Source organism: Mustelus asterias, chromosome 14, assembly GCF_964213995.1.
Source record: "Mustelus asterias chromosome 14, sMusAst1.hap1.1, whole genome shotgun sequence".
Taxonomy (NCBI): domain Eukaryota; kingdom Metazoa; phylum Chordata; class Chondrichthyes; order Carcharhiniformes; family Triakidae; genus Mustelus; species Mustelus asterias.
The window spans coordinates 88623232-88640914 of record NC_135814.1 but is presented as its reverse complement, the minus strand read 5'-3'; the positions used below and the strand labels follow the sequence as shown (position 1 = coordinate 88640914).

The following is a 17683-nucleotide window of genomic DNA, read 5'->3' as shown; positions in this document are numbered from 1 at the left end:
TCTTTTCAGCCAGAGGGTGATGGGTGTCTAGAATTCACTGCTTAAATTGGTGATTGAGATTCAAACAGCCAACTTATTTAAAAGGTACCTGGATCTGCATCAAAAGTGCTGTAACTTGCAAGGCTATGGGCCAGGTGCTGGAAAGGTAGATTCAAATGAGCTGGTTCAGATGTGATGGGCTGAATGGCCTCTCTGCACCATAACTTTATGGGCAATCCAGAAATAATTAGCTTCAGGCCTCAGGCAGAAAGTCTGGGGGTGGTGGTCGCTCCATCAGAAGCCCCCTTTTAACCTTGCCCCCACTCTCTTTAGGTCCGGTAGACGTGCGTGCTCCCTCCCATCCTGACTTCCCTGGGCTCTGCCTCGTGTCCCCAATCCCTCACTTTCCACTTGGCACTTCACATGATAGCTAATAAACACACTGGTTGTAACATCAAGTAATCCATTGGATGTGACACCATTAGGCCCTCTTGAGGTGATGAAAGGTACTATCTAATTGCCAGTTCCTCCTTTCCTTCATTTGTGACAGTCTCCAGATACTGTACAAAAATCTTCCTTCAACAGCAAGGTAAAATGAATGCATTGTATGAAATTTGTAGAGCAAAGAATTTAAAATAATGTCTGGTTTGGGTAACACATGGAAGCTGAATTGCTTTTATAACTGGGCCCGTTGTGGAATTTATTTTCAAGATCCAAAGCCTTGAGGAGCAACTTGATGAATTTCGAGAGAACCTGATGAATAAAAACGATGAGATGCTTCAGCTGAATATGCAGCTGGAGATCCAGGCAAAGCAGTCAGCAATGACCATCAACCAGCTCCACGAGGAGAACATCCGAGTGAAGGTAAATTCATTGGCATTGATTCGCAAGTTATTGGAGTCAGATTGCAAGAGGAAAAATAAAATATACTTCCGAAAGACCAACTGGATAAGGAGAATTGAACCATCTGTCTATCACTTGCATATAATTCTCTCATACTATTACTTAACATTGAAAGTTTATGCTAATTTACATACTTTCATATCGTTTACCCATTCCCCCCAATCATTGCATTTTTCAGGAGGATGTAGCCAGTCTACATCTGCGCTTGGGTATTGATGCAGAAAGCGACAGAGTGCCTGGATTGCAGCTACCTCAGGCTTTGCTGCAGGAGAAGAACCAGGAAATCGATGAACTAAAGGAGCAAATCTTCAAACTCCAAGAGGAACTGGAAAACACATTAGACAACAAGGTAACACCGTTATGGAACTGAACATAAAAACTGCGTTGGGCTGCTCAGTTAATAAACTACATGAAGCTAAAGGCTAATGCAAAACCTTTTGGGTAAATTACTTCATGGATCTCAAAGTAAGACCATTTTGTGCAGAACCCTTTAATCCTCCCAACTTTGATCATCTTCATAACTTTTAATGAACTGTATTCTCCCCAGAAGAAAATCTTGAATTTGTACAGCACATTTCGTAGCCTGAGGATGTGTCCTTACAAATTGAGTGTTTTCTTTTGATGTTGGAAATGTCCTTCTGCTTATTCATTAATGTTTTGATTACTTATTTATTTTAATAACATCCGCAAGTCTATTCATAACACAAAAACAAGCACCTCATTATATTTTAAAAACAGAAAATGTTAGAAATACTAAATAGGAGAGACAGCATCCATGGTGATGAGCACAAAGTTCTTTGGGTGGGTGACGTATCATCAGAACTGGAAAAAGTTGGAGTTGTAGCAGTTTATAAAAGGGTACAAAGACAAAGAAGGTTCAAGGGGGAAGAACAAACAATAGGGAAGATCTGCGGTTGGTTGGAGGACATGAGTGCTTAAATGACAAGATATTAGTGCAAGGCAAAAGGGAGGGGTAATAGAACAAGTTTAAAATATGATGAATCTAGACAAACTATTAATTGAAGTGTTCAAGGTATCATGGTCTGTACAATTTCCATCACAATGATTTGATGAAGAAAGATTGAAAATTTCCAATGTTGATTTACCAGTGTTTAGTAAAATTTGAGGTCTTCCTTGTTCTTTTTATTTCAGACTTTTGAAGAGAAAAGCAGTGAAATTGAAGAGCTGAAATCACAGATAGAGCAACTTACAGTTGACCAAGATAGATTGCGTCAGGAAAAAGAGGAAGAAATTGAGCATCTCATTGAGGTTATAGAAAAACTGCAGCAAGAACTGTCTCTGTTGGGTCCAAATCGTCATGAAGTTAGTGATTCTCAGGAAGACCTTGAACTATTAGGTTTGGAAAAAGGGTCCAGACAAAATGCAGCATTTCCTCGGGGACTGAGTGACAATCTGCAGCAGGAGCTGGCATGTATTGAAGTAGACAACAGGGCTGCTGGAGATTACAAAGAAATTAATCATATGCATTCAACAGGGCTTCAGGATCAGTCAGTGATAGTATCTAAACAAGATTGTCTCCAGCTCTTGGATAAAAAAGAGGCACAGTTCCAAGAAAAGGTCGATGCTTTGCAAACAAACCTTCAAAACATGCAGGAAGTTAATCAGCAGCAGCTGAAGGAGCTGGTATCCCTTCGCCTACAGCACAGCACTCTTCAGGAGGACAACAGTTTGCTGAGGACTCACATATCTCAACGGGATGCGGATGTAGCTCTTCTCTCATCGCGTGTCCAAGAACTAGAAGATGCCCAGATTGAAAAGGACATGCTGCTACAAATGATTGAGAAGCAAAGGAAGGTGGAATTAGAAGAAATGGGATGTTTGCCAACAAGAATAGCAGAACTTGAACAAGAACTGTTAGACAAGACAGCTCAATTCCAAAAAAGTTCCGAGCAAATACAGACCTTGCGCTCTGACATTCTGGAGCGTAATGGTGTGCTTCAGACCTTAAAACAGAAGGATGCAAATAGCCAAGAAGAACTTGAAAGATTACAGGGTGAGCTGGCCAAGTGGGAGAAAATGAATAGGGACCTCAAAGACCATCTGAAGCAGCTTGAGAAAGAAAAGGAAGCTGTTGACATTGCCTTGGCTACTACAGAAATAAAGGTGCAAGATAATCTATTGGTAAGTCTATATGTATTCTTGGCATTAGTGAACAAACAATTTTGTTTGGCCCATAGTATTTTGCAGTGGATAATGTTTAAGATTGTCAGTGTTAGTGACGTGCATCTTCCAAAGACCACACTCATCTATTCATCACTGTAGCCTGTACAAAGATATAATATTTGGGTGGCTGGACTCATAAGTGGTTAAATTCAGGTCAAAATCAATTTATCTAATGGCACTTGTGCTAGGCCAAGATGATTGTTGAGGCGGATACCATTGCCATTGTCTTTTTTATTCATGGGATGTGGGCATCGCCGGCTAAGCCAGCATTTATTGCTCTTCCCTAATTCCCTTTAAGATGGTATGGGTGTGCTGTCTTCTTGAACTGCTGCAGTCCATGTGCTAAAGGAGCACCCTATGTGTTGGGAAGGCAGTTCAAGGATTTTGACCCAGTGACAGTGAAGGAGGGTGATATTGTGTGTGGGTAGTGGAGGAGTGAATGTTGAAGGTGGTAGATAGGGTACGAATCAAGCAGGCTGCTTTTTCCTGCATGGTGTCAAGTTTCTTCAGTATTGTTGGAGCTGCACTCATCCAGGCACGTGAAAGGGATTCCATCACACTCCTGACTTTCGCCTTGTAGATGGTGAATAGACTTTGGGGTGTCAGGAGGTGAGTTATTCTCTTCTGAATTCCCAGCTTCTGACCTCCTGTTGTAGCCACAGCCCATGGCTGGTCCAGAGTTTCTAGTCAATCGTAATCTTCGCGATGTTGATAGTGGGAGATTCAGTGGTGGTAATGCCATTTAATATCAAGGGGGGGATGGTTAGATACTCGCTTGTCAGAGATGGCCATCCCCTAGTACTTGTTTGGCGTGACTTACTTGCCACTTATCAAATAAAGCCTGAATATTATTCAGGTTTTGCTGCATATGGACACGGGCTGTTTCTGTATTTGAGGAACTGCAAATGGTGCTGAACATACTTCTGATCTTGTGATGGAGGGAAAGTCATTAATGAAACAGCTGAGGATGGTTGAGCCTAGAACATTACCCTGAGGAACTTCTGCAACAATGTCCTGGGACCGACGGAACCCAAACTGAGCATCAGTGAGCAGGTTATTGCTGAACAAGTGTCACTTGATTGAGAATAGACTCATGGGATGGGGTGGATTTGGCCTGCTTTTTGTAGACCAGACATGCCTGGGCAACTTTGGACATTTGCCAGGTAAATGCCAGTGTCATAGCTGTACTGGAACAGCTGATTAGGGACAACTAGTTCTGGAACACATGTCTTCAGTACCATTGCCTGTTCATAGAATCCCTACAGTGCTGAAGGAGGTCATTCGGCCCATCGAGATGACACCGACAGCAATCCCACCCAGGCCCTATCCCCATTACACAACATATTTGTCCCACTAATCCCTCTAGCCTACACATACCAGGACACTAAGGGACAATTTAGCATGGCCAATATACCTAACCTACACATCTTTGGACTGTGGGAGGAAACCGGAGCACCCAGAGGAAATCATGCAGACATAGGGATGCCCAGTTTTGCATTGCTAGATCTGTTTGAAATCTTTTCCATTTAGCATGGTGGTGGGGCCACAAGACAAGATGGAGGGTATCCTCAGTGTAAAGATGGGACTTTATCTCCACAAAGACTGTGCAGTAGTCACTCCTACCAGTGTCATAGATGTATGCATTTGCGACAGGTGGATTGGTGAGGACGAGTGCAAGTGGGTTTTTCCGTCCCCTCAAAACCTGTCGAATGCTCAGTCTAGCCGTATCCTTTAGGACTTGGTCAGGAGCGGTGCTGCTGAGCTACTCTTGGTAATGAACATTGAAGTCCCCCAGAATATATTCTGTGTCATTCTGGTTTCATTTGTTTTGGACTTTGTAGCCATTCAATACAACTGCGTTTCTTGCAAGACAAGACAATATTTTTATAGATTCTCATCATGAGGTTTCCTAAAACCCAAATTGCTGCTGTATGCTTCTACTATTTGTGGAAGATTATTTCAAGACTGAGGATGACCTCAGTCATCCTCAGTCTTGAAATAATCTTCCACAAATAGTGGAAGCATACAGCAGCAATCTTGAAATAATCTTCCACAAATAATCCTCCTCCTTTGTGTAAGCCAGACAGTAAGCATTAATAGAATATTTGGCTGAACTGCATCACAGCACACCACAGCTGATCCTATTCCTGTCTTTACTAAGTATCTCTCACACACATCATTCCAGTAGCAGAGAAGAGTAAAACCATTGGTCATTTCTCCTCTTCCGCTGCCCTTCATCCTGTCCATTTCCACTCCATCTGACAAAGGAGCAGTGCTCCGAAAGCTTATGGTATTTGCTACCAAATAAACCTGTTGGACTTTAACCTGGTGTTGTGAGACTTCTTACTGTCTTCATCCTGTAACCCAGGCCACTCACCTCGACTGTTACCATCTCACTAACTCAGCTCAGTGATCAAATATTTGATCTTGGGCTTATGGCTCAGCTACTTGCTCCACCTGACCCAGTGGTCCAACACTCTTGTTTGGGACATGATGTGTTACTTTTGTTATAAGTTCAATAAATTGGTAAATTAGTGAAGATCCATTGATAACTGACCTGTAACAAAAGGTAATAACCCAAACTAATATTACAACGATAAAATTATGTGCTGCACACAGACTGTCTGACCAGAATTGTCTGTTTTAGTTCCAAGAGCAAGAGAGATTGAAAGAGATGGATGCTACCTTGCAGCAAAAGGAGAATCTCATCATACAGCTAAGCGCAAAACGTGAGGGACTGCAGGCTGAGCTTTCTAAAGTTAAAGAGGAGCTGAACTCCAGCACAGAACGGATTGAAAAACTGCTGGAGGTTGAACAGGTAAAAATAACATTTGGGGAAATTGAGCTCTTCTGCCTTCGGCTGAATTTTGTTTGTGAAGTCTGGGGAAAAAATACACAATGTTAAATTCCTGAGGCTAAACTGCAACTATTTTTAAATGTGCCTTGAAATTTTATTCACTGCCCTTTTCACTCACTCGCACAAAAGTGCCTCCTGTTAGTTCTAACTGTCTCCAGTTCATGAACATGCAGACAAATGACTGACGGGACAAAACCGTCTTCATCCAGCTTTTGCACACAGCTTGTACATGCTCCAGAAATCATGTGATTTCCTGGGGGAGGTGAAAGACAGAATTCAAAAATATAGCCGATTTCCAATTGTGAGGTAGAGGCAAGGGAGAACCTAAAATGTTCCTCTCCAACCCCACCAGGCAATCTAAATTAATCCTGGAGATCACCCATGCCTGCAGATCCATCTTTTGTAAGAGATGATTTCTGCCCTAGGCAGAAGCATGTCCGGCTTTGCCTTGAAGCAATTAGATAAGGCTTTCTCTAACTTACAGTTGTGAACCCCTGGTTCCCAGTAACCACTGATAATTGGACTCAGTAGTTTGAATTTAAGTTGATGATAATTGCTTATCATCTAGAAGCCTCAATCAGACAACTTCCTAAGTCTCTGTTTCTCTAAAGTGTGGCACACTAGCTATTTTAGCTTATCTTGATTAAAAAGATGCTTTAAACGGCAAATTTATCCAGAGGCTCTCATTTACATATCTTTCAAACCCTCAATTTAACCCATGTAAGGACACCAAAACTGGACACAGTATCCCAACTAAGGTCTGACAGTGGTCTTGTACAAGGTCAAAATTGAATGTATCCCAACACTCCACTCGTTGAGACTAATGCTTCATATTGTTGTTCATGAATCTTTAGAGATCAATGAACTAGAACGTTTGCTCTCCATCTTCCTTTCTGCTTTTCCTGTAAAGGGTGTATGAATGTTAAACATTCGTCCTGCCACTTGTTTGTACTTTTCAAATTATTCATAATGTGCCAATTACAAGTCAAGCCTCATGCAGCAAGATTCACCAGAAACAGTTGAACTTTGTCTACAGTACTGATCCTTGCACAAATCTCAGTATTATCTACAAATTTGACGATTGTGATCCCAGCACCTATATCTAGACATTAATAAAAACAGTGATGAGCAGCAGTTCCAGTACTGATACCTGTGAAATACCAATGTCTCCAAATAGATCGAAATTCCTCTATATAAACTTTCAGCCAATTCTCATACAGCTCAATATATTACCACAAATGCCAGGAGCTTCAACCTTGTAGAGATAGCTTGCCAAAACCTTTTTGGCGGGCCACTACTTTTTTTAAAATCACGATGGGACCCTAATTTGTCCCCTTCTGTCCAAGTATATTGCTTCCTTCATGATTTCCTCAAGTATCTTTCCTGTTGCTGATGCCAAGCTAATGGCCTATAAATTCTCAGGTCTGTCTTGTTTTCTCCTTTAAAGAATGGGGCTATATTAGCATCCTGAAGTTTATTTGTTACCTATCCAATCTTAGAAGGTGAGAGAAGCACAGAGCATGTAAATCACCAAAATATTTCTGGCCAGAGTTTTCTGTAAAACAAATTGAAGTTGAAATAAGCCATGCTGAGTACGGAAATGGGATTGAATCATTGGTTATGAACTATCCACTGTCATAAAACAGGTCACCTCTGGGGATCCAAGTGAAGATCTAAACAAAATTGTCCTTCATGATGCTGAGTTTAGATATCCTCAGGCTGGAGGAGTCCAGAACAAAGAGGCTCATAATAAGAGCCAGGTTGTTCAGAGACTGTTAGAAACACTTCCTTCACACACATTAATCGAATCCTCACAACTGATGCAGATTGTTGTCAGATAAGAATATTGAGGATTATGGAACCAAGTTGGGTAGATGGAATTAAGATGTGATTCAATTGAAAGGACGAATGGCCAGATCTTGTTACTATAACTAATGCAACTAATATTGTAGAGATGAGGATCAACAGAATTCTATGCAAGTTTGCATTTATAATGCATAGGATTGCATGGATATGTGGCAGCAAAATAGGCCATTAGTTTCAGCAAATCCGTGGCAGCGTTATTGCTCCACTGGAACCTCCTGTCTTCTTTCCTTGCCTATATCTATCATTATAGCCCTCTATTCCCTTCTTCCTCATGTTGACCCAGCTTCAGACGCCCCCCCCCTCCCCCCCCCTCCCCCTGTAGCAAGCTCCACATTCCCATCATTGGAAATGTTTCTTCTGAATTTCCTTTTGGTTTTCTTGGTGACTATCCTGCACTGGTGACTTGCCAATTAAGCTGTTTCTCACAGGAGGAAATTTTCTCTCTGTATCCACTCTGTGAAAACCTTTCATAATTTTAAAGACCTCTATTGGTTCCTCCCTCATCCCCATTCAGCCCATAGCATCAGAGCTTTGTCACTATAATAAATGTCACTGAAAAGGCAGAGGAAGGAAATATAAGTACTTTGATTCAAAAGACAAAATGCTTTTTCTTTTTATTACCCCTTCTCTATTCCACCCTTGGACTTTCATTTCCAGCACCTCATCTTACAAAACAGGTCATTTGGTCAGTAATTCATTTGCTGTGTATGATACTTTGATGTGTGCAAATTGGCTGCCACATGTACCTACATTACAGCAGTAATTGCACTTCTGAAATAATGCATTGAATATAAAGTGCTTTCCAATGTCAGAAAGCCATCAGAAGTTTTTATTGCTTTAATAGAAACCATTTCAATGTTGGACTTGACTGTTAAACAGCTTCCAATTTTTTAGACATTCTCATATTGCTCCTCCACGTACAAAGTCATATGCTTAGTCTCATCCACAAAATGGGAAGTCTTAGACTGCACCTTTTCATTCCCGTCTCTTCAGTACACCCCACCCCCACAAATGGATGGGGATTGTTTATAAAAGGTGAAATGACATTGAGAATATAGCAAATGCAACCAAAGTTTAGGTAATTAATAATTTTATCCATATGTAATTCTGGTACAGATCTGTAACAGACTTTCTTGTGTGTGCAGTTGTTCAGGATCTGTAACCGGTTTCTCTGTTTGGAATCTGTAACTGTTTGGCATCATTCACTGGCTGATCTGGAGGTTGAATTTGGACAAGCTACTAATTTTACAGGGCAGCGCTAACGGAATGTTTCACCAGTTTGAGCAACTACATCTCTTCAGTCTAAACTGTAAAAAGTAACAAACTCTGAACAAGGGGCTAGCTACAGCTAAAATGTCACATTCTCTTTTCACAGATGCTGTATATTCTGGCATTTCGTTTGTGTTTCAGTTTCTAGCATTGTTGGTTGTTTCTGTTTTTAAATGTAAAATTTATTGCGAAAAATATCTGAAATGTTTCCTGCTGTCAAATAGCATTAAAACATTTAGATGATTCACTCAATCTGTCTGTAGTTTATATTGTAGCATGAAGATGCTACATTTTGTTTGTAAGCAGTTTTGAATTCTTGGAAAACCTTTCCTAATTCTCTAAATATGTGATTCTAATTGTACACTTTTTTAAAAGGAAAAAGACCGCACCATTGCTGACCTAGAGATCCACACTCGTAACCTGAAAACACAGATCAACCAACTGCAGGAAGCCTTGTTGCAGCAAGAGGAGGAATTAGCAAATCGGGCAAAAGAAGTCGAAAACCTGAGTGAAAAATGTCATTGGCAAAGACGTGAATTGCTTCGACTGTCCAAATTGGAAACAGATGGACCACAAGTTAGTCCCTCTAATTATGAAGAAACCTCACAGACTGTTGGGCAAGATGGGCATCAGCCATTTGTCTACAATCACGCTATTAATGAAAGCTTGTTGAGTTCTCCAGAGATGATGAGAAAATATGAGGAAAGTCTGGAATGGATGAATGGGCTACACTCGAGCAGGATTTCTGAAATCAGTGGTGTGCACAGTGTGGACACGGAGACAATGCATAGCAGATCACTTGGACTTGGGAAAGACACAGATGGAGAGGGCCAGAGCATTAACTCCACAAAAGACAAACTGCACAGGCATTCCCCAGCTGCATCTGATTATGCACATTCACTCTCAAAATCCTTGGATGCAGAGAAGGTGAGAAAGTTAAAAAATAAGTTTTAAAACAAGTGTTCCGATTCACTATGTTTTCCTCTTGAAATGTGGCGATTGAATCAGTCACAGCATTATATAACTTCTCCTGATGCACTCTTTTTAGGATGCTGGCCAGTATTTTAAGTTTCCTCATCAAACCTTGGTATTCATTAGATGTCTGCTGTTGGTCTTGATTTCAAATTCTGATTTGAATTTGTTCCTTTATTACAAGTACATTTGTAGGCAATTTATTTTCAGCACATTCTGGTCTGCTTGGAAATGCAATGGAAGTTAGACAACCATCTTGGTTCAAACTTACTGTTACTTTCTTCCACACCTAGTACTCAGCTTGTATAGAAGCGTGCCTCACGGTGATACCGAGCAGATATTAAAGTATTACAGGACAGAGATTTTTTTAAATCACTGCATTTTGGGGTTCTAGAGTCCAGTTGTGAGGGGTTGATATTTCTATGATTCTGTGAGTGATTTGTATCTCCTGTGAGTCAAATAAATGTTGTGATGCTGATTCTTCTCCCACTCAGCGCTTCAGCCATTATCAGAAATTGTTTTCAATACTTTTTAATATAGGATGAATAAAATGTTGTAGTTTCTAAAATTGAAGAGAGACATTTTTAATAGTTTGTGTTTTTCACATAGGTGCAAAGTGATGCAAAAGTAGAAGCAATGCTGACAGCCTTTCAGGAAGATAGGGCATCAACTGTATCAATCCCTGACTGGATAAGCGATGGCTGTAGTAGCAGTAAGTATGCCAAGAATGCAAAAAGTTTCTCTATTCTCACCAACAATTCATACTCTATACTAGAAACAGTTAGAATTTGTCATGCAAGAGCATGTTAATTCTCCATGCACAAGGCTGACATCCAAAGCGAACAGGATCTTTGGTAGCTGCATTATCTCCCCCACCTCCATTGTATTGTGGGTTTCATTCAGGAAGTGTGGCAGCAGTGTGTACCATCTAAAAAAGATGCACTGCAGAAACTCACCAAGGCTCCTTCGACAGCACCTTCCAAACCTGTGACCTCTATCACCTAGAAGACAAGGGCAGCAGATGCCTGGGAACGTCATCTGCAAGTTTCCCTCCAAGCCTCACACCACCCTGATTTGGAAATATATCACCTTTCCTTCACTGTTACTCAGTCAAAACCCTGGATTCCCTCCCCTGAAGCACTGTGGCAGCTGTTCTCAAGGGCAATTAGCAATGGGCAACAAATGCTGGCCGAGCCAGTGATGCCTACCTCCTGTGAAAGCTTTTTTTAAACCCTGCACTTTTGTCTATAGCCCCCATCTAGTTTTGGGGTTCATGTGTCAGCTGTTCAGCATATTGTAGATATTAAAAAGAGGGGCTTAATTGATTTCTGTCCCTGAACATATTTTTAAAAGTTTAAACCCTCGAGCTAATTTTCTCAAGCGTGTAGTTCTATAGTCTACTGAATAAGCTTACCTCGGGATATGTCTGATAATGATTTTTTGGTGTGATTTAGTTTTAGGATTAAGATAACATGTAAATAGATTGTTGATGCTTTGTAGGGTGTTTGTAGAGCGACAGTTACGCCTTTGATTGGATAAGCTTCTAAGTCAAGGTGTTGGTTCTCTGACTAAACTTGGTGGTTCAATTTAGTTAAATAAAAGCAATATACTGCAAAGGCGGGAAATCTGAAATAAAAACAGAAGGTACTCCTTAAACTCTGGCCTGGGGGCATCTTTGGAGAGAGAAGCAGAGTTAACATTTTCTTCTTTGGACCTGAAGGGGTGGAAACATGATGGGTTCATGCTTATGAATAAAGGGTGTGAGGTGGAATGAAAAGGAAAGTCAGGGATAGATTGGAGGGTGGGAGAGATTAAATTACAAAGATATCATGGAACAGCAGGCAAATGAAATGGTAATTGGTGTAGTAAAGAAACCAAATATTGGTCTAGAGTATGTCTAAGTGGCAGGATAAAGGACAGAAATATTTGAAAGCAAAAACATGAAAGCAAGATGCAGACTGGCACTTGGTCAGAAAAACTGGAGGACAGAATTCATGATCTGAGGGGAGTCCTGAAGGTTTGGAAGTTAAGGTGCTGTTGCTCACTTGCTTTGGGCTTCACTGGAACACCATAAGGTCAGAAATGTGAGCATGGGATGGTATGAATTAACATGACAAGCAAGCGTAAGGTCAGAGTCATGCTTACGGATTGAGAGGAAGTATTCTGCAAAGTGATCACCCAATCTCCATTTGGTCGTTTCAATGTAGGAGAGAATACATTGTGAGCAGGGAATACAGTAGACTAAATTGTAAGAAGCACAAGTAAAGCGCTGTTTCACCTGGATGGAGTGTTTGGAGTTGTGGACTTTGAAGAGAGAGGAGATATTAGAGAAGTTGTTCCACCTCCTGTGATTGTGTGGAAAGAAGTTGTGGAACGGGATTATAAAGGAGTTAACCAGGGTGTAGTTGAGGGTGCAGTCCTTTCAGAATGCTGACCGGGCAAGGGGAGATGTGTTTGTTGGTGGCGTGATGCTGGTGGTGGTGGAAATGGCAGAAGATGGTTCTTTAAATGTTGAGGTTGGTGGGGTGGAAAGTGAGAACAGGAGGAATCCTACCCTGGTTCTCAGAGTGAGGGGGGCAGTGCGAGGGAAGCAGTGTGGGAGACGGGTTGGACACGGTTGAGGGCCCCATCAACCACAGTAGGTTGGGGGGAGGAGTGCAGTCCTGGGAAGAGTAGAAAGGAAAACATATCAGAAGTACAGTTGTGAAAGGTAGTATCATCAGAGCAGGTGAGATGGAGAAACTGAGAGAATGGAACATTGCAGGAAGCGGGGTGTGAGAGGAATAGTCAAGGGCGTTGATTAATACATAGGACTATGATATTATTGCTATCATGGTTGAGGGAGATGCAGAGGAGATTCACCAGGGTGTCGCTGGAATGTTTCAGCTATGAAGAGAGGCTGGTTAGGCTGGGGTTGTTTTCCTTGGAACAGAAAAGGCTGAGGGGGTATTTGATTGAGGTGTACAAAATTATGAGGGACATAGATGGGGTAGATAGGTAGGAAATTTCCCCTTACAGGGGCCAATAACTAGATTTAAGATAAGAGGAAGGAGATTAAAAGGGTTTTGAGAAAAAGCTTTTTAACCCAGAGAGTGGTCTTAATCTGCAACTCTCTGCCTTAAAGGGTGATAGAGGCAGGACCCCTCGCAACATTTAGATCAGCACATGAAATGCCGTAGCATTTGGTCCAAGTGCTACAAAATGGGATTAGAATAGATAGGTGTGTGATGGCCGACACAAACACAATGGGCTGAAGGACCTCTTTATGACTCTATCCTTGTGCAGTAAGTCTGAACTGGAGATGATCACTGAGAAAAGAGATGTGTTTGTGAAAGTGAGTATTGGTAAGCATCTTATCGAACATCAAGGAGTGATGAAGGCGAGCATGGCGAATTTTAGTGGGAAAAAAATCAAGCTCGTTGGGTTTATGTCTACAATTGACATGACTTGACAGCTGCCCATGATGCTTATATATAATCTCGATCTTTGGTTTTGGATTAATTAATTGTATTCCAAGCTGCTTTCTTTAAAACTTGAGTATTATGTAGTCAAATGTTTTAATTCCCTGTTGGCAAATGCCCTTTCACCATCTCAGTAAAAATGGGTGGCAATAGTAACCCTTGGTATGAACAATATGAAAAAGCACCTCTCAAATTTCCTGATGCAGCTGCAAGTTTGGATCTTGGAGCAAAATTAAATCAAGAGCTTGAAACAACAGAACGACTGGACAATAGTTTTGTGGAGTATCTGCGATATCGTGGAATGGCATTGGTTGATGTAGACAGTCATCAAAGAGAACGCAAACTATCTGGGGAGGAAGTGCCTTCTGAACAGCTACAGGTCTGTTTGTACTTTACAACTGTAGGAACGCAAGTGTTAAAGTGCTAAAGTATACTGATATTTTGTCATCTAAAAATGTATTGGAAGTTAATAATGCAACGTATATTTATTAGAGCTGGTGCGATTTTTATTTTCTCTCATCTCATTCATATCAAGACAGCTCTCACTGACTAAGTAATACTTATAAGTGCTTAAAATTTTAATGCTTGTTAAAATCAATTCCTCGACAACTTGTTCATTTTTGAAATATTTCCGGAGTGGTGAATTGGTGAAAGAACTGATTTGCTTCTATAATTCGGAAGAAAATCTCCCAAATTTCCCATTTTCTCAAGTTCAGAGATTTGTAAGAATTATATTGCATAGACTCAGCTGATGTCACACATATATGATGTGCATGTATTTCTGGAATCATAGAATAATGCAACACAAAAGGAGACCATTTGGCCCATTGAGTTTTTTTTAAAAAGGGTTTTTAAGAGTTATCCAAATTGTTCAATTTCCTTGCCTTTTCCCAGGAACACTGCATTTTGTTTCCTTTCACACAACCATAGAATCCCTACAGTGCAGAAGAGGCTATTTTGCCCACTGAGTCTGCACTGACTTTATGAAGGAGCATTCAGCCAGGCCCTCCCCTCTGTCCTAACCCTGTAACCCCATGCATTTACCATGTTTAATCCACCTTACCTACATATGTTTGGACGTTAAGGGGCAGTTTAGCATGGCCAATCCATCTAACCTGCACATCTTTGGATGTGGGGAGAAACTGGAGCACCTGTAGGAAATCCACGCAGACACGGGGAGAACGTGCAAACTCCACACGGTTACCCAAGGCAGGAGCTGATCCCTGGGCGCTGTGATGCATCAGTACTAATCACTATACCACCATGCTGCCTTTCATCTATTTATCCTATTCCCATTCAAAGCCAATATTGAATCTGTTTCTACCATCCTTTCACAAAAGCATTTCAGAGCATAGTAAGTCACCACGTTTTTAAAAAAATCTAATATCTCCTCAGTTACCTCAAATCTGCCTCTTCTGGTTGCTCATACGTTACTTCTGCCACTGGTAACAGTTTCTCCTTATTTACTCTATTCGCAACCTTTCATGGTTTTGAACAAATACGTTTTCCCATAATCTTCTCTACTGGAGCAGAGCAACCTCAGTTTCTCCAAGTTCTGTACCTAACTGAAGTTCCTCATCCCTGGCACCAATTTAGTAAATCTCCACTGTACCCTTGCTAAAAAAAAGTTGTCTAGAATTCCCCCAGCTGGGCCCTACCAGCGCTTCATAAATGTTTTGCATTACTTCCTTTTCTACTCTGTGCTTTTGGTTATAAAACCAATGATCGCATAAAAATATTTTAATAGATTTCTCAATTTGTTCGTCCACCTTCGAAGATTTTTCTGTACATTCATCCCCAGGTCCCTGACTCTGCGCACATATCAAAATGTTATCAGTTTATATTGCCTTTCCTAATTGTCTCTTCAAAATGAATAATTTCAATGTGTTATCACTAAGTTTCATCTCTCATCAGCCTGTCCATTTTGACAGTCACTGTGCTCCTGAAATCTACTATTGAATGAATTGTTAACTTCTACATTGAACTATAAATACTTCCCCAGCCAAACAAATAAAAATCTGCTTCCAGCCTCCTCACTTTTAGCTGCGTTTCTGGGCTGAATGGTTAGATGGATTGGCCATGCTAAACTGCCCCCTAGTGTCCAAAAATATGTAGGTAAGGTGGATTAAACATGGTAAATGCATGGGGTTACAGGGATAGGACAGAGGGGAGGGCCTGGTTGAATGCTCCTTCATAAAGTCAGTGCAGACTCAGTGGGCAAAATATCCTCTTCTGCACTGTAGGGATTCTATGGTTGTGTGAACTGCAAACTTAGAAATTATGGTGCAATGGAGGAATAGCACCTCATCTCCTGATTCGGCATTTTTCAGCCTCTGGACTAAACATTGAGTTCAACAGCTTCAGACCTCTGAACTCAGAACCTCAGAACTCTGTCCTCTATTTTGATTTTTTTTCTTCTTTTTTCCCAGGCCCCTCTGTCCCACAGGATCAGCCTTAAACTTGTTCTTAAGTTTTGCTTTCAAAGAGTGCTGACCCTTGTTGTGCTATTAATACATTCTGCCATCTGACCTTTGGCTACTATTTAACACCTTCCTTAGTCTTTAACACTATCATTGACACTCCCTTTGTCTTGTGTCAGCGACATCTTTGAAAATCTCTCCTGAGCTCCCACCGATCCCTGACCTTTTTTGCTCCATGTCTTCCATGGTATAAAATCCATTACATTTCCACCTCTCTTCAGCTCTGAAGAAGAGTCATACAGACTCGAAGCGTTAACTCTTTCTCTCTCCACAGGTTCAGCCAGACCTGCTGAGTTTTTCCTTCAATTCTATTTGAAATTATGGCCTCTGACCAAGTCCAAATTGTTAATATGAATCAAAAAGAATGGTGTTTCTAATACTAACTTCTGGATCTTTCTCCTGTCTGTAAAACAACCATTCACCATCAATCTCTGCTTTCTGTCTCTTGTCCAGATTTTGAATCCAATTTTGAATGCCACTGTTGAGTTGATCCCATGGGCTTTCAAATTGCTAACAAAATCTATTATACGGTACCTTCTTATAAAAGCCTATATACACAACATTTGATAGAGAAATAGTATATCTGGTTATAGATGTGTGTCTGAAAAATTTGTAACATCAATCATTCTGCATACAAATAGAACGAAGTTTTGGAAACCAGTTGAACGTTTGAGGTTGACTGAATTCTGCCAAGAATTGCTATCTTTATTATCAACATGTTTGTACACTCCTGCAGTAAAAGACTCTGCTGGAGGAGTATATGCAGCATGCTTGCTTAACAGAAGTTTGTTTAGACACTTGACAATAATAAATATCGAAGCCTTTCTGATCCAAACCAAATTATAAGATGCTAAGCCAGTTTTCACACAAGTCAAAGAATATACATCCCAATTATGGAAATGCTTATCACCAAAAATATTAGGACACATCTGCTGCGCTTGATGTAACCTTCTACATCATGTTCCTCAAGATTTTATCATCTAAACTAACCATGCCTTATACTAAATTTGTATAATATCGTTTCATTCAGTAATTTATTATAATGTTGAATGTTGTATTTGAAGGCTGCTTCCAACATTGGTTATAGTTCAGCATATTGTAGTGATTTGAGGTTGAGATCTGCTCCATTTCTTCCCTCATCAGGCACTGCTGAACAGGGTGCATGAAGAAGGTTGTCGGGTATTAGCACTGTCAGAAAGACCCCTTCTCTGCCCTGGACCTGAGCCTGAACCTGTCTCTGTCTTGAGCACAACGATGGAAGAATGGCAGCAAGAGAAAAAAACACTGCTTGATACCATCCAGCTATTAAAGGATTTACTTTCAAAAGCAACAGACAAGGGAGCTGAGGTAAATTTACAAGGCTATTCTGAAGAGGTGTGCCTGCACCTTGTATGACCAAGGTGTGCCTCTCCTCCCCATTATGTACAAAATACTGTAGAATTTAAAAGGGTCTCAAATATTTTAACAAGCACAGAGTATATTCAGAGGAAATAGGTTTTGTCTTATACCAGTTGTATTCTTCAGTAGTACTTTTGGAAGATGGGTGAGCAGAATTACTCTGTTTTCTTTACATCTTTAAAGTTTAAAGCTTATTTATTTATTAGTGTCACAAGTAGGCTTGCATTAACACTGCAATGAAGTTACTGTGAAAATCCCCGAGTCGCCACACTCCTGTTCAGGTGTACTGGAGGGAAAATTTAGCACGGCCAATG

The 17683-nt window shown here is 40.7% G+C and overlaps 1 protein-coding gene across 13 annotated transcripts in view; it reads left to right on the top strand.

Moving 5' to 3' along the window:
* The window catches only part of pcnt (pericentrin), a 215747-nt gene that overhangs the window by 146543 nt on the left and 51521 nt on the right, over window positions 1-17683 (top strand). For 12 of the 13 annotated variants that reach the window (XM_078228833.1, XM_078228839.1, XM_078228838.1 and 9 more), the window contains 8 exons: window positions 691-843; window positions 1061-1231; window positions 2035-3024; window positions 5714-5884; window positions 9434-9985; window positions 10640-10742; window positions 13698-13870; window positions 17115-17318. In XM_078228833.1, coding sequence (XP_078084959.1) covers window positions 691-843; window positions 1061-1231; window positions 2035-3024; window positions 5714-5884; window positions 9434-9985; window positions 10640-10742; window positions 13698-13870; window positions 17115-17318 — 2517 coding nt within the window. The remainder of the gene's footprint in view (window positions 1-690; window positions 844-1060; window positions 1232-2034; window positions 3025-5713; window positions 5885-9433; window positions 9986-10639; window positions 10743-13697; window positions 13871-17114; window positions 17319-17683) is intronic. The other variant, XM_078228835.1, reaches the window with a different exon arrangement.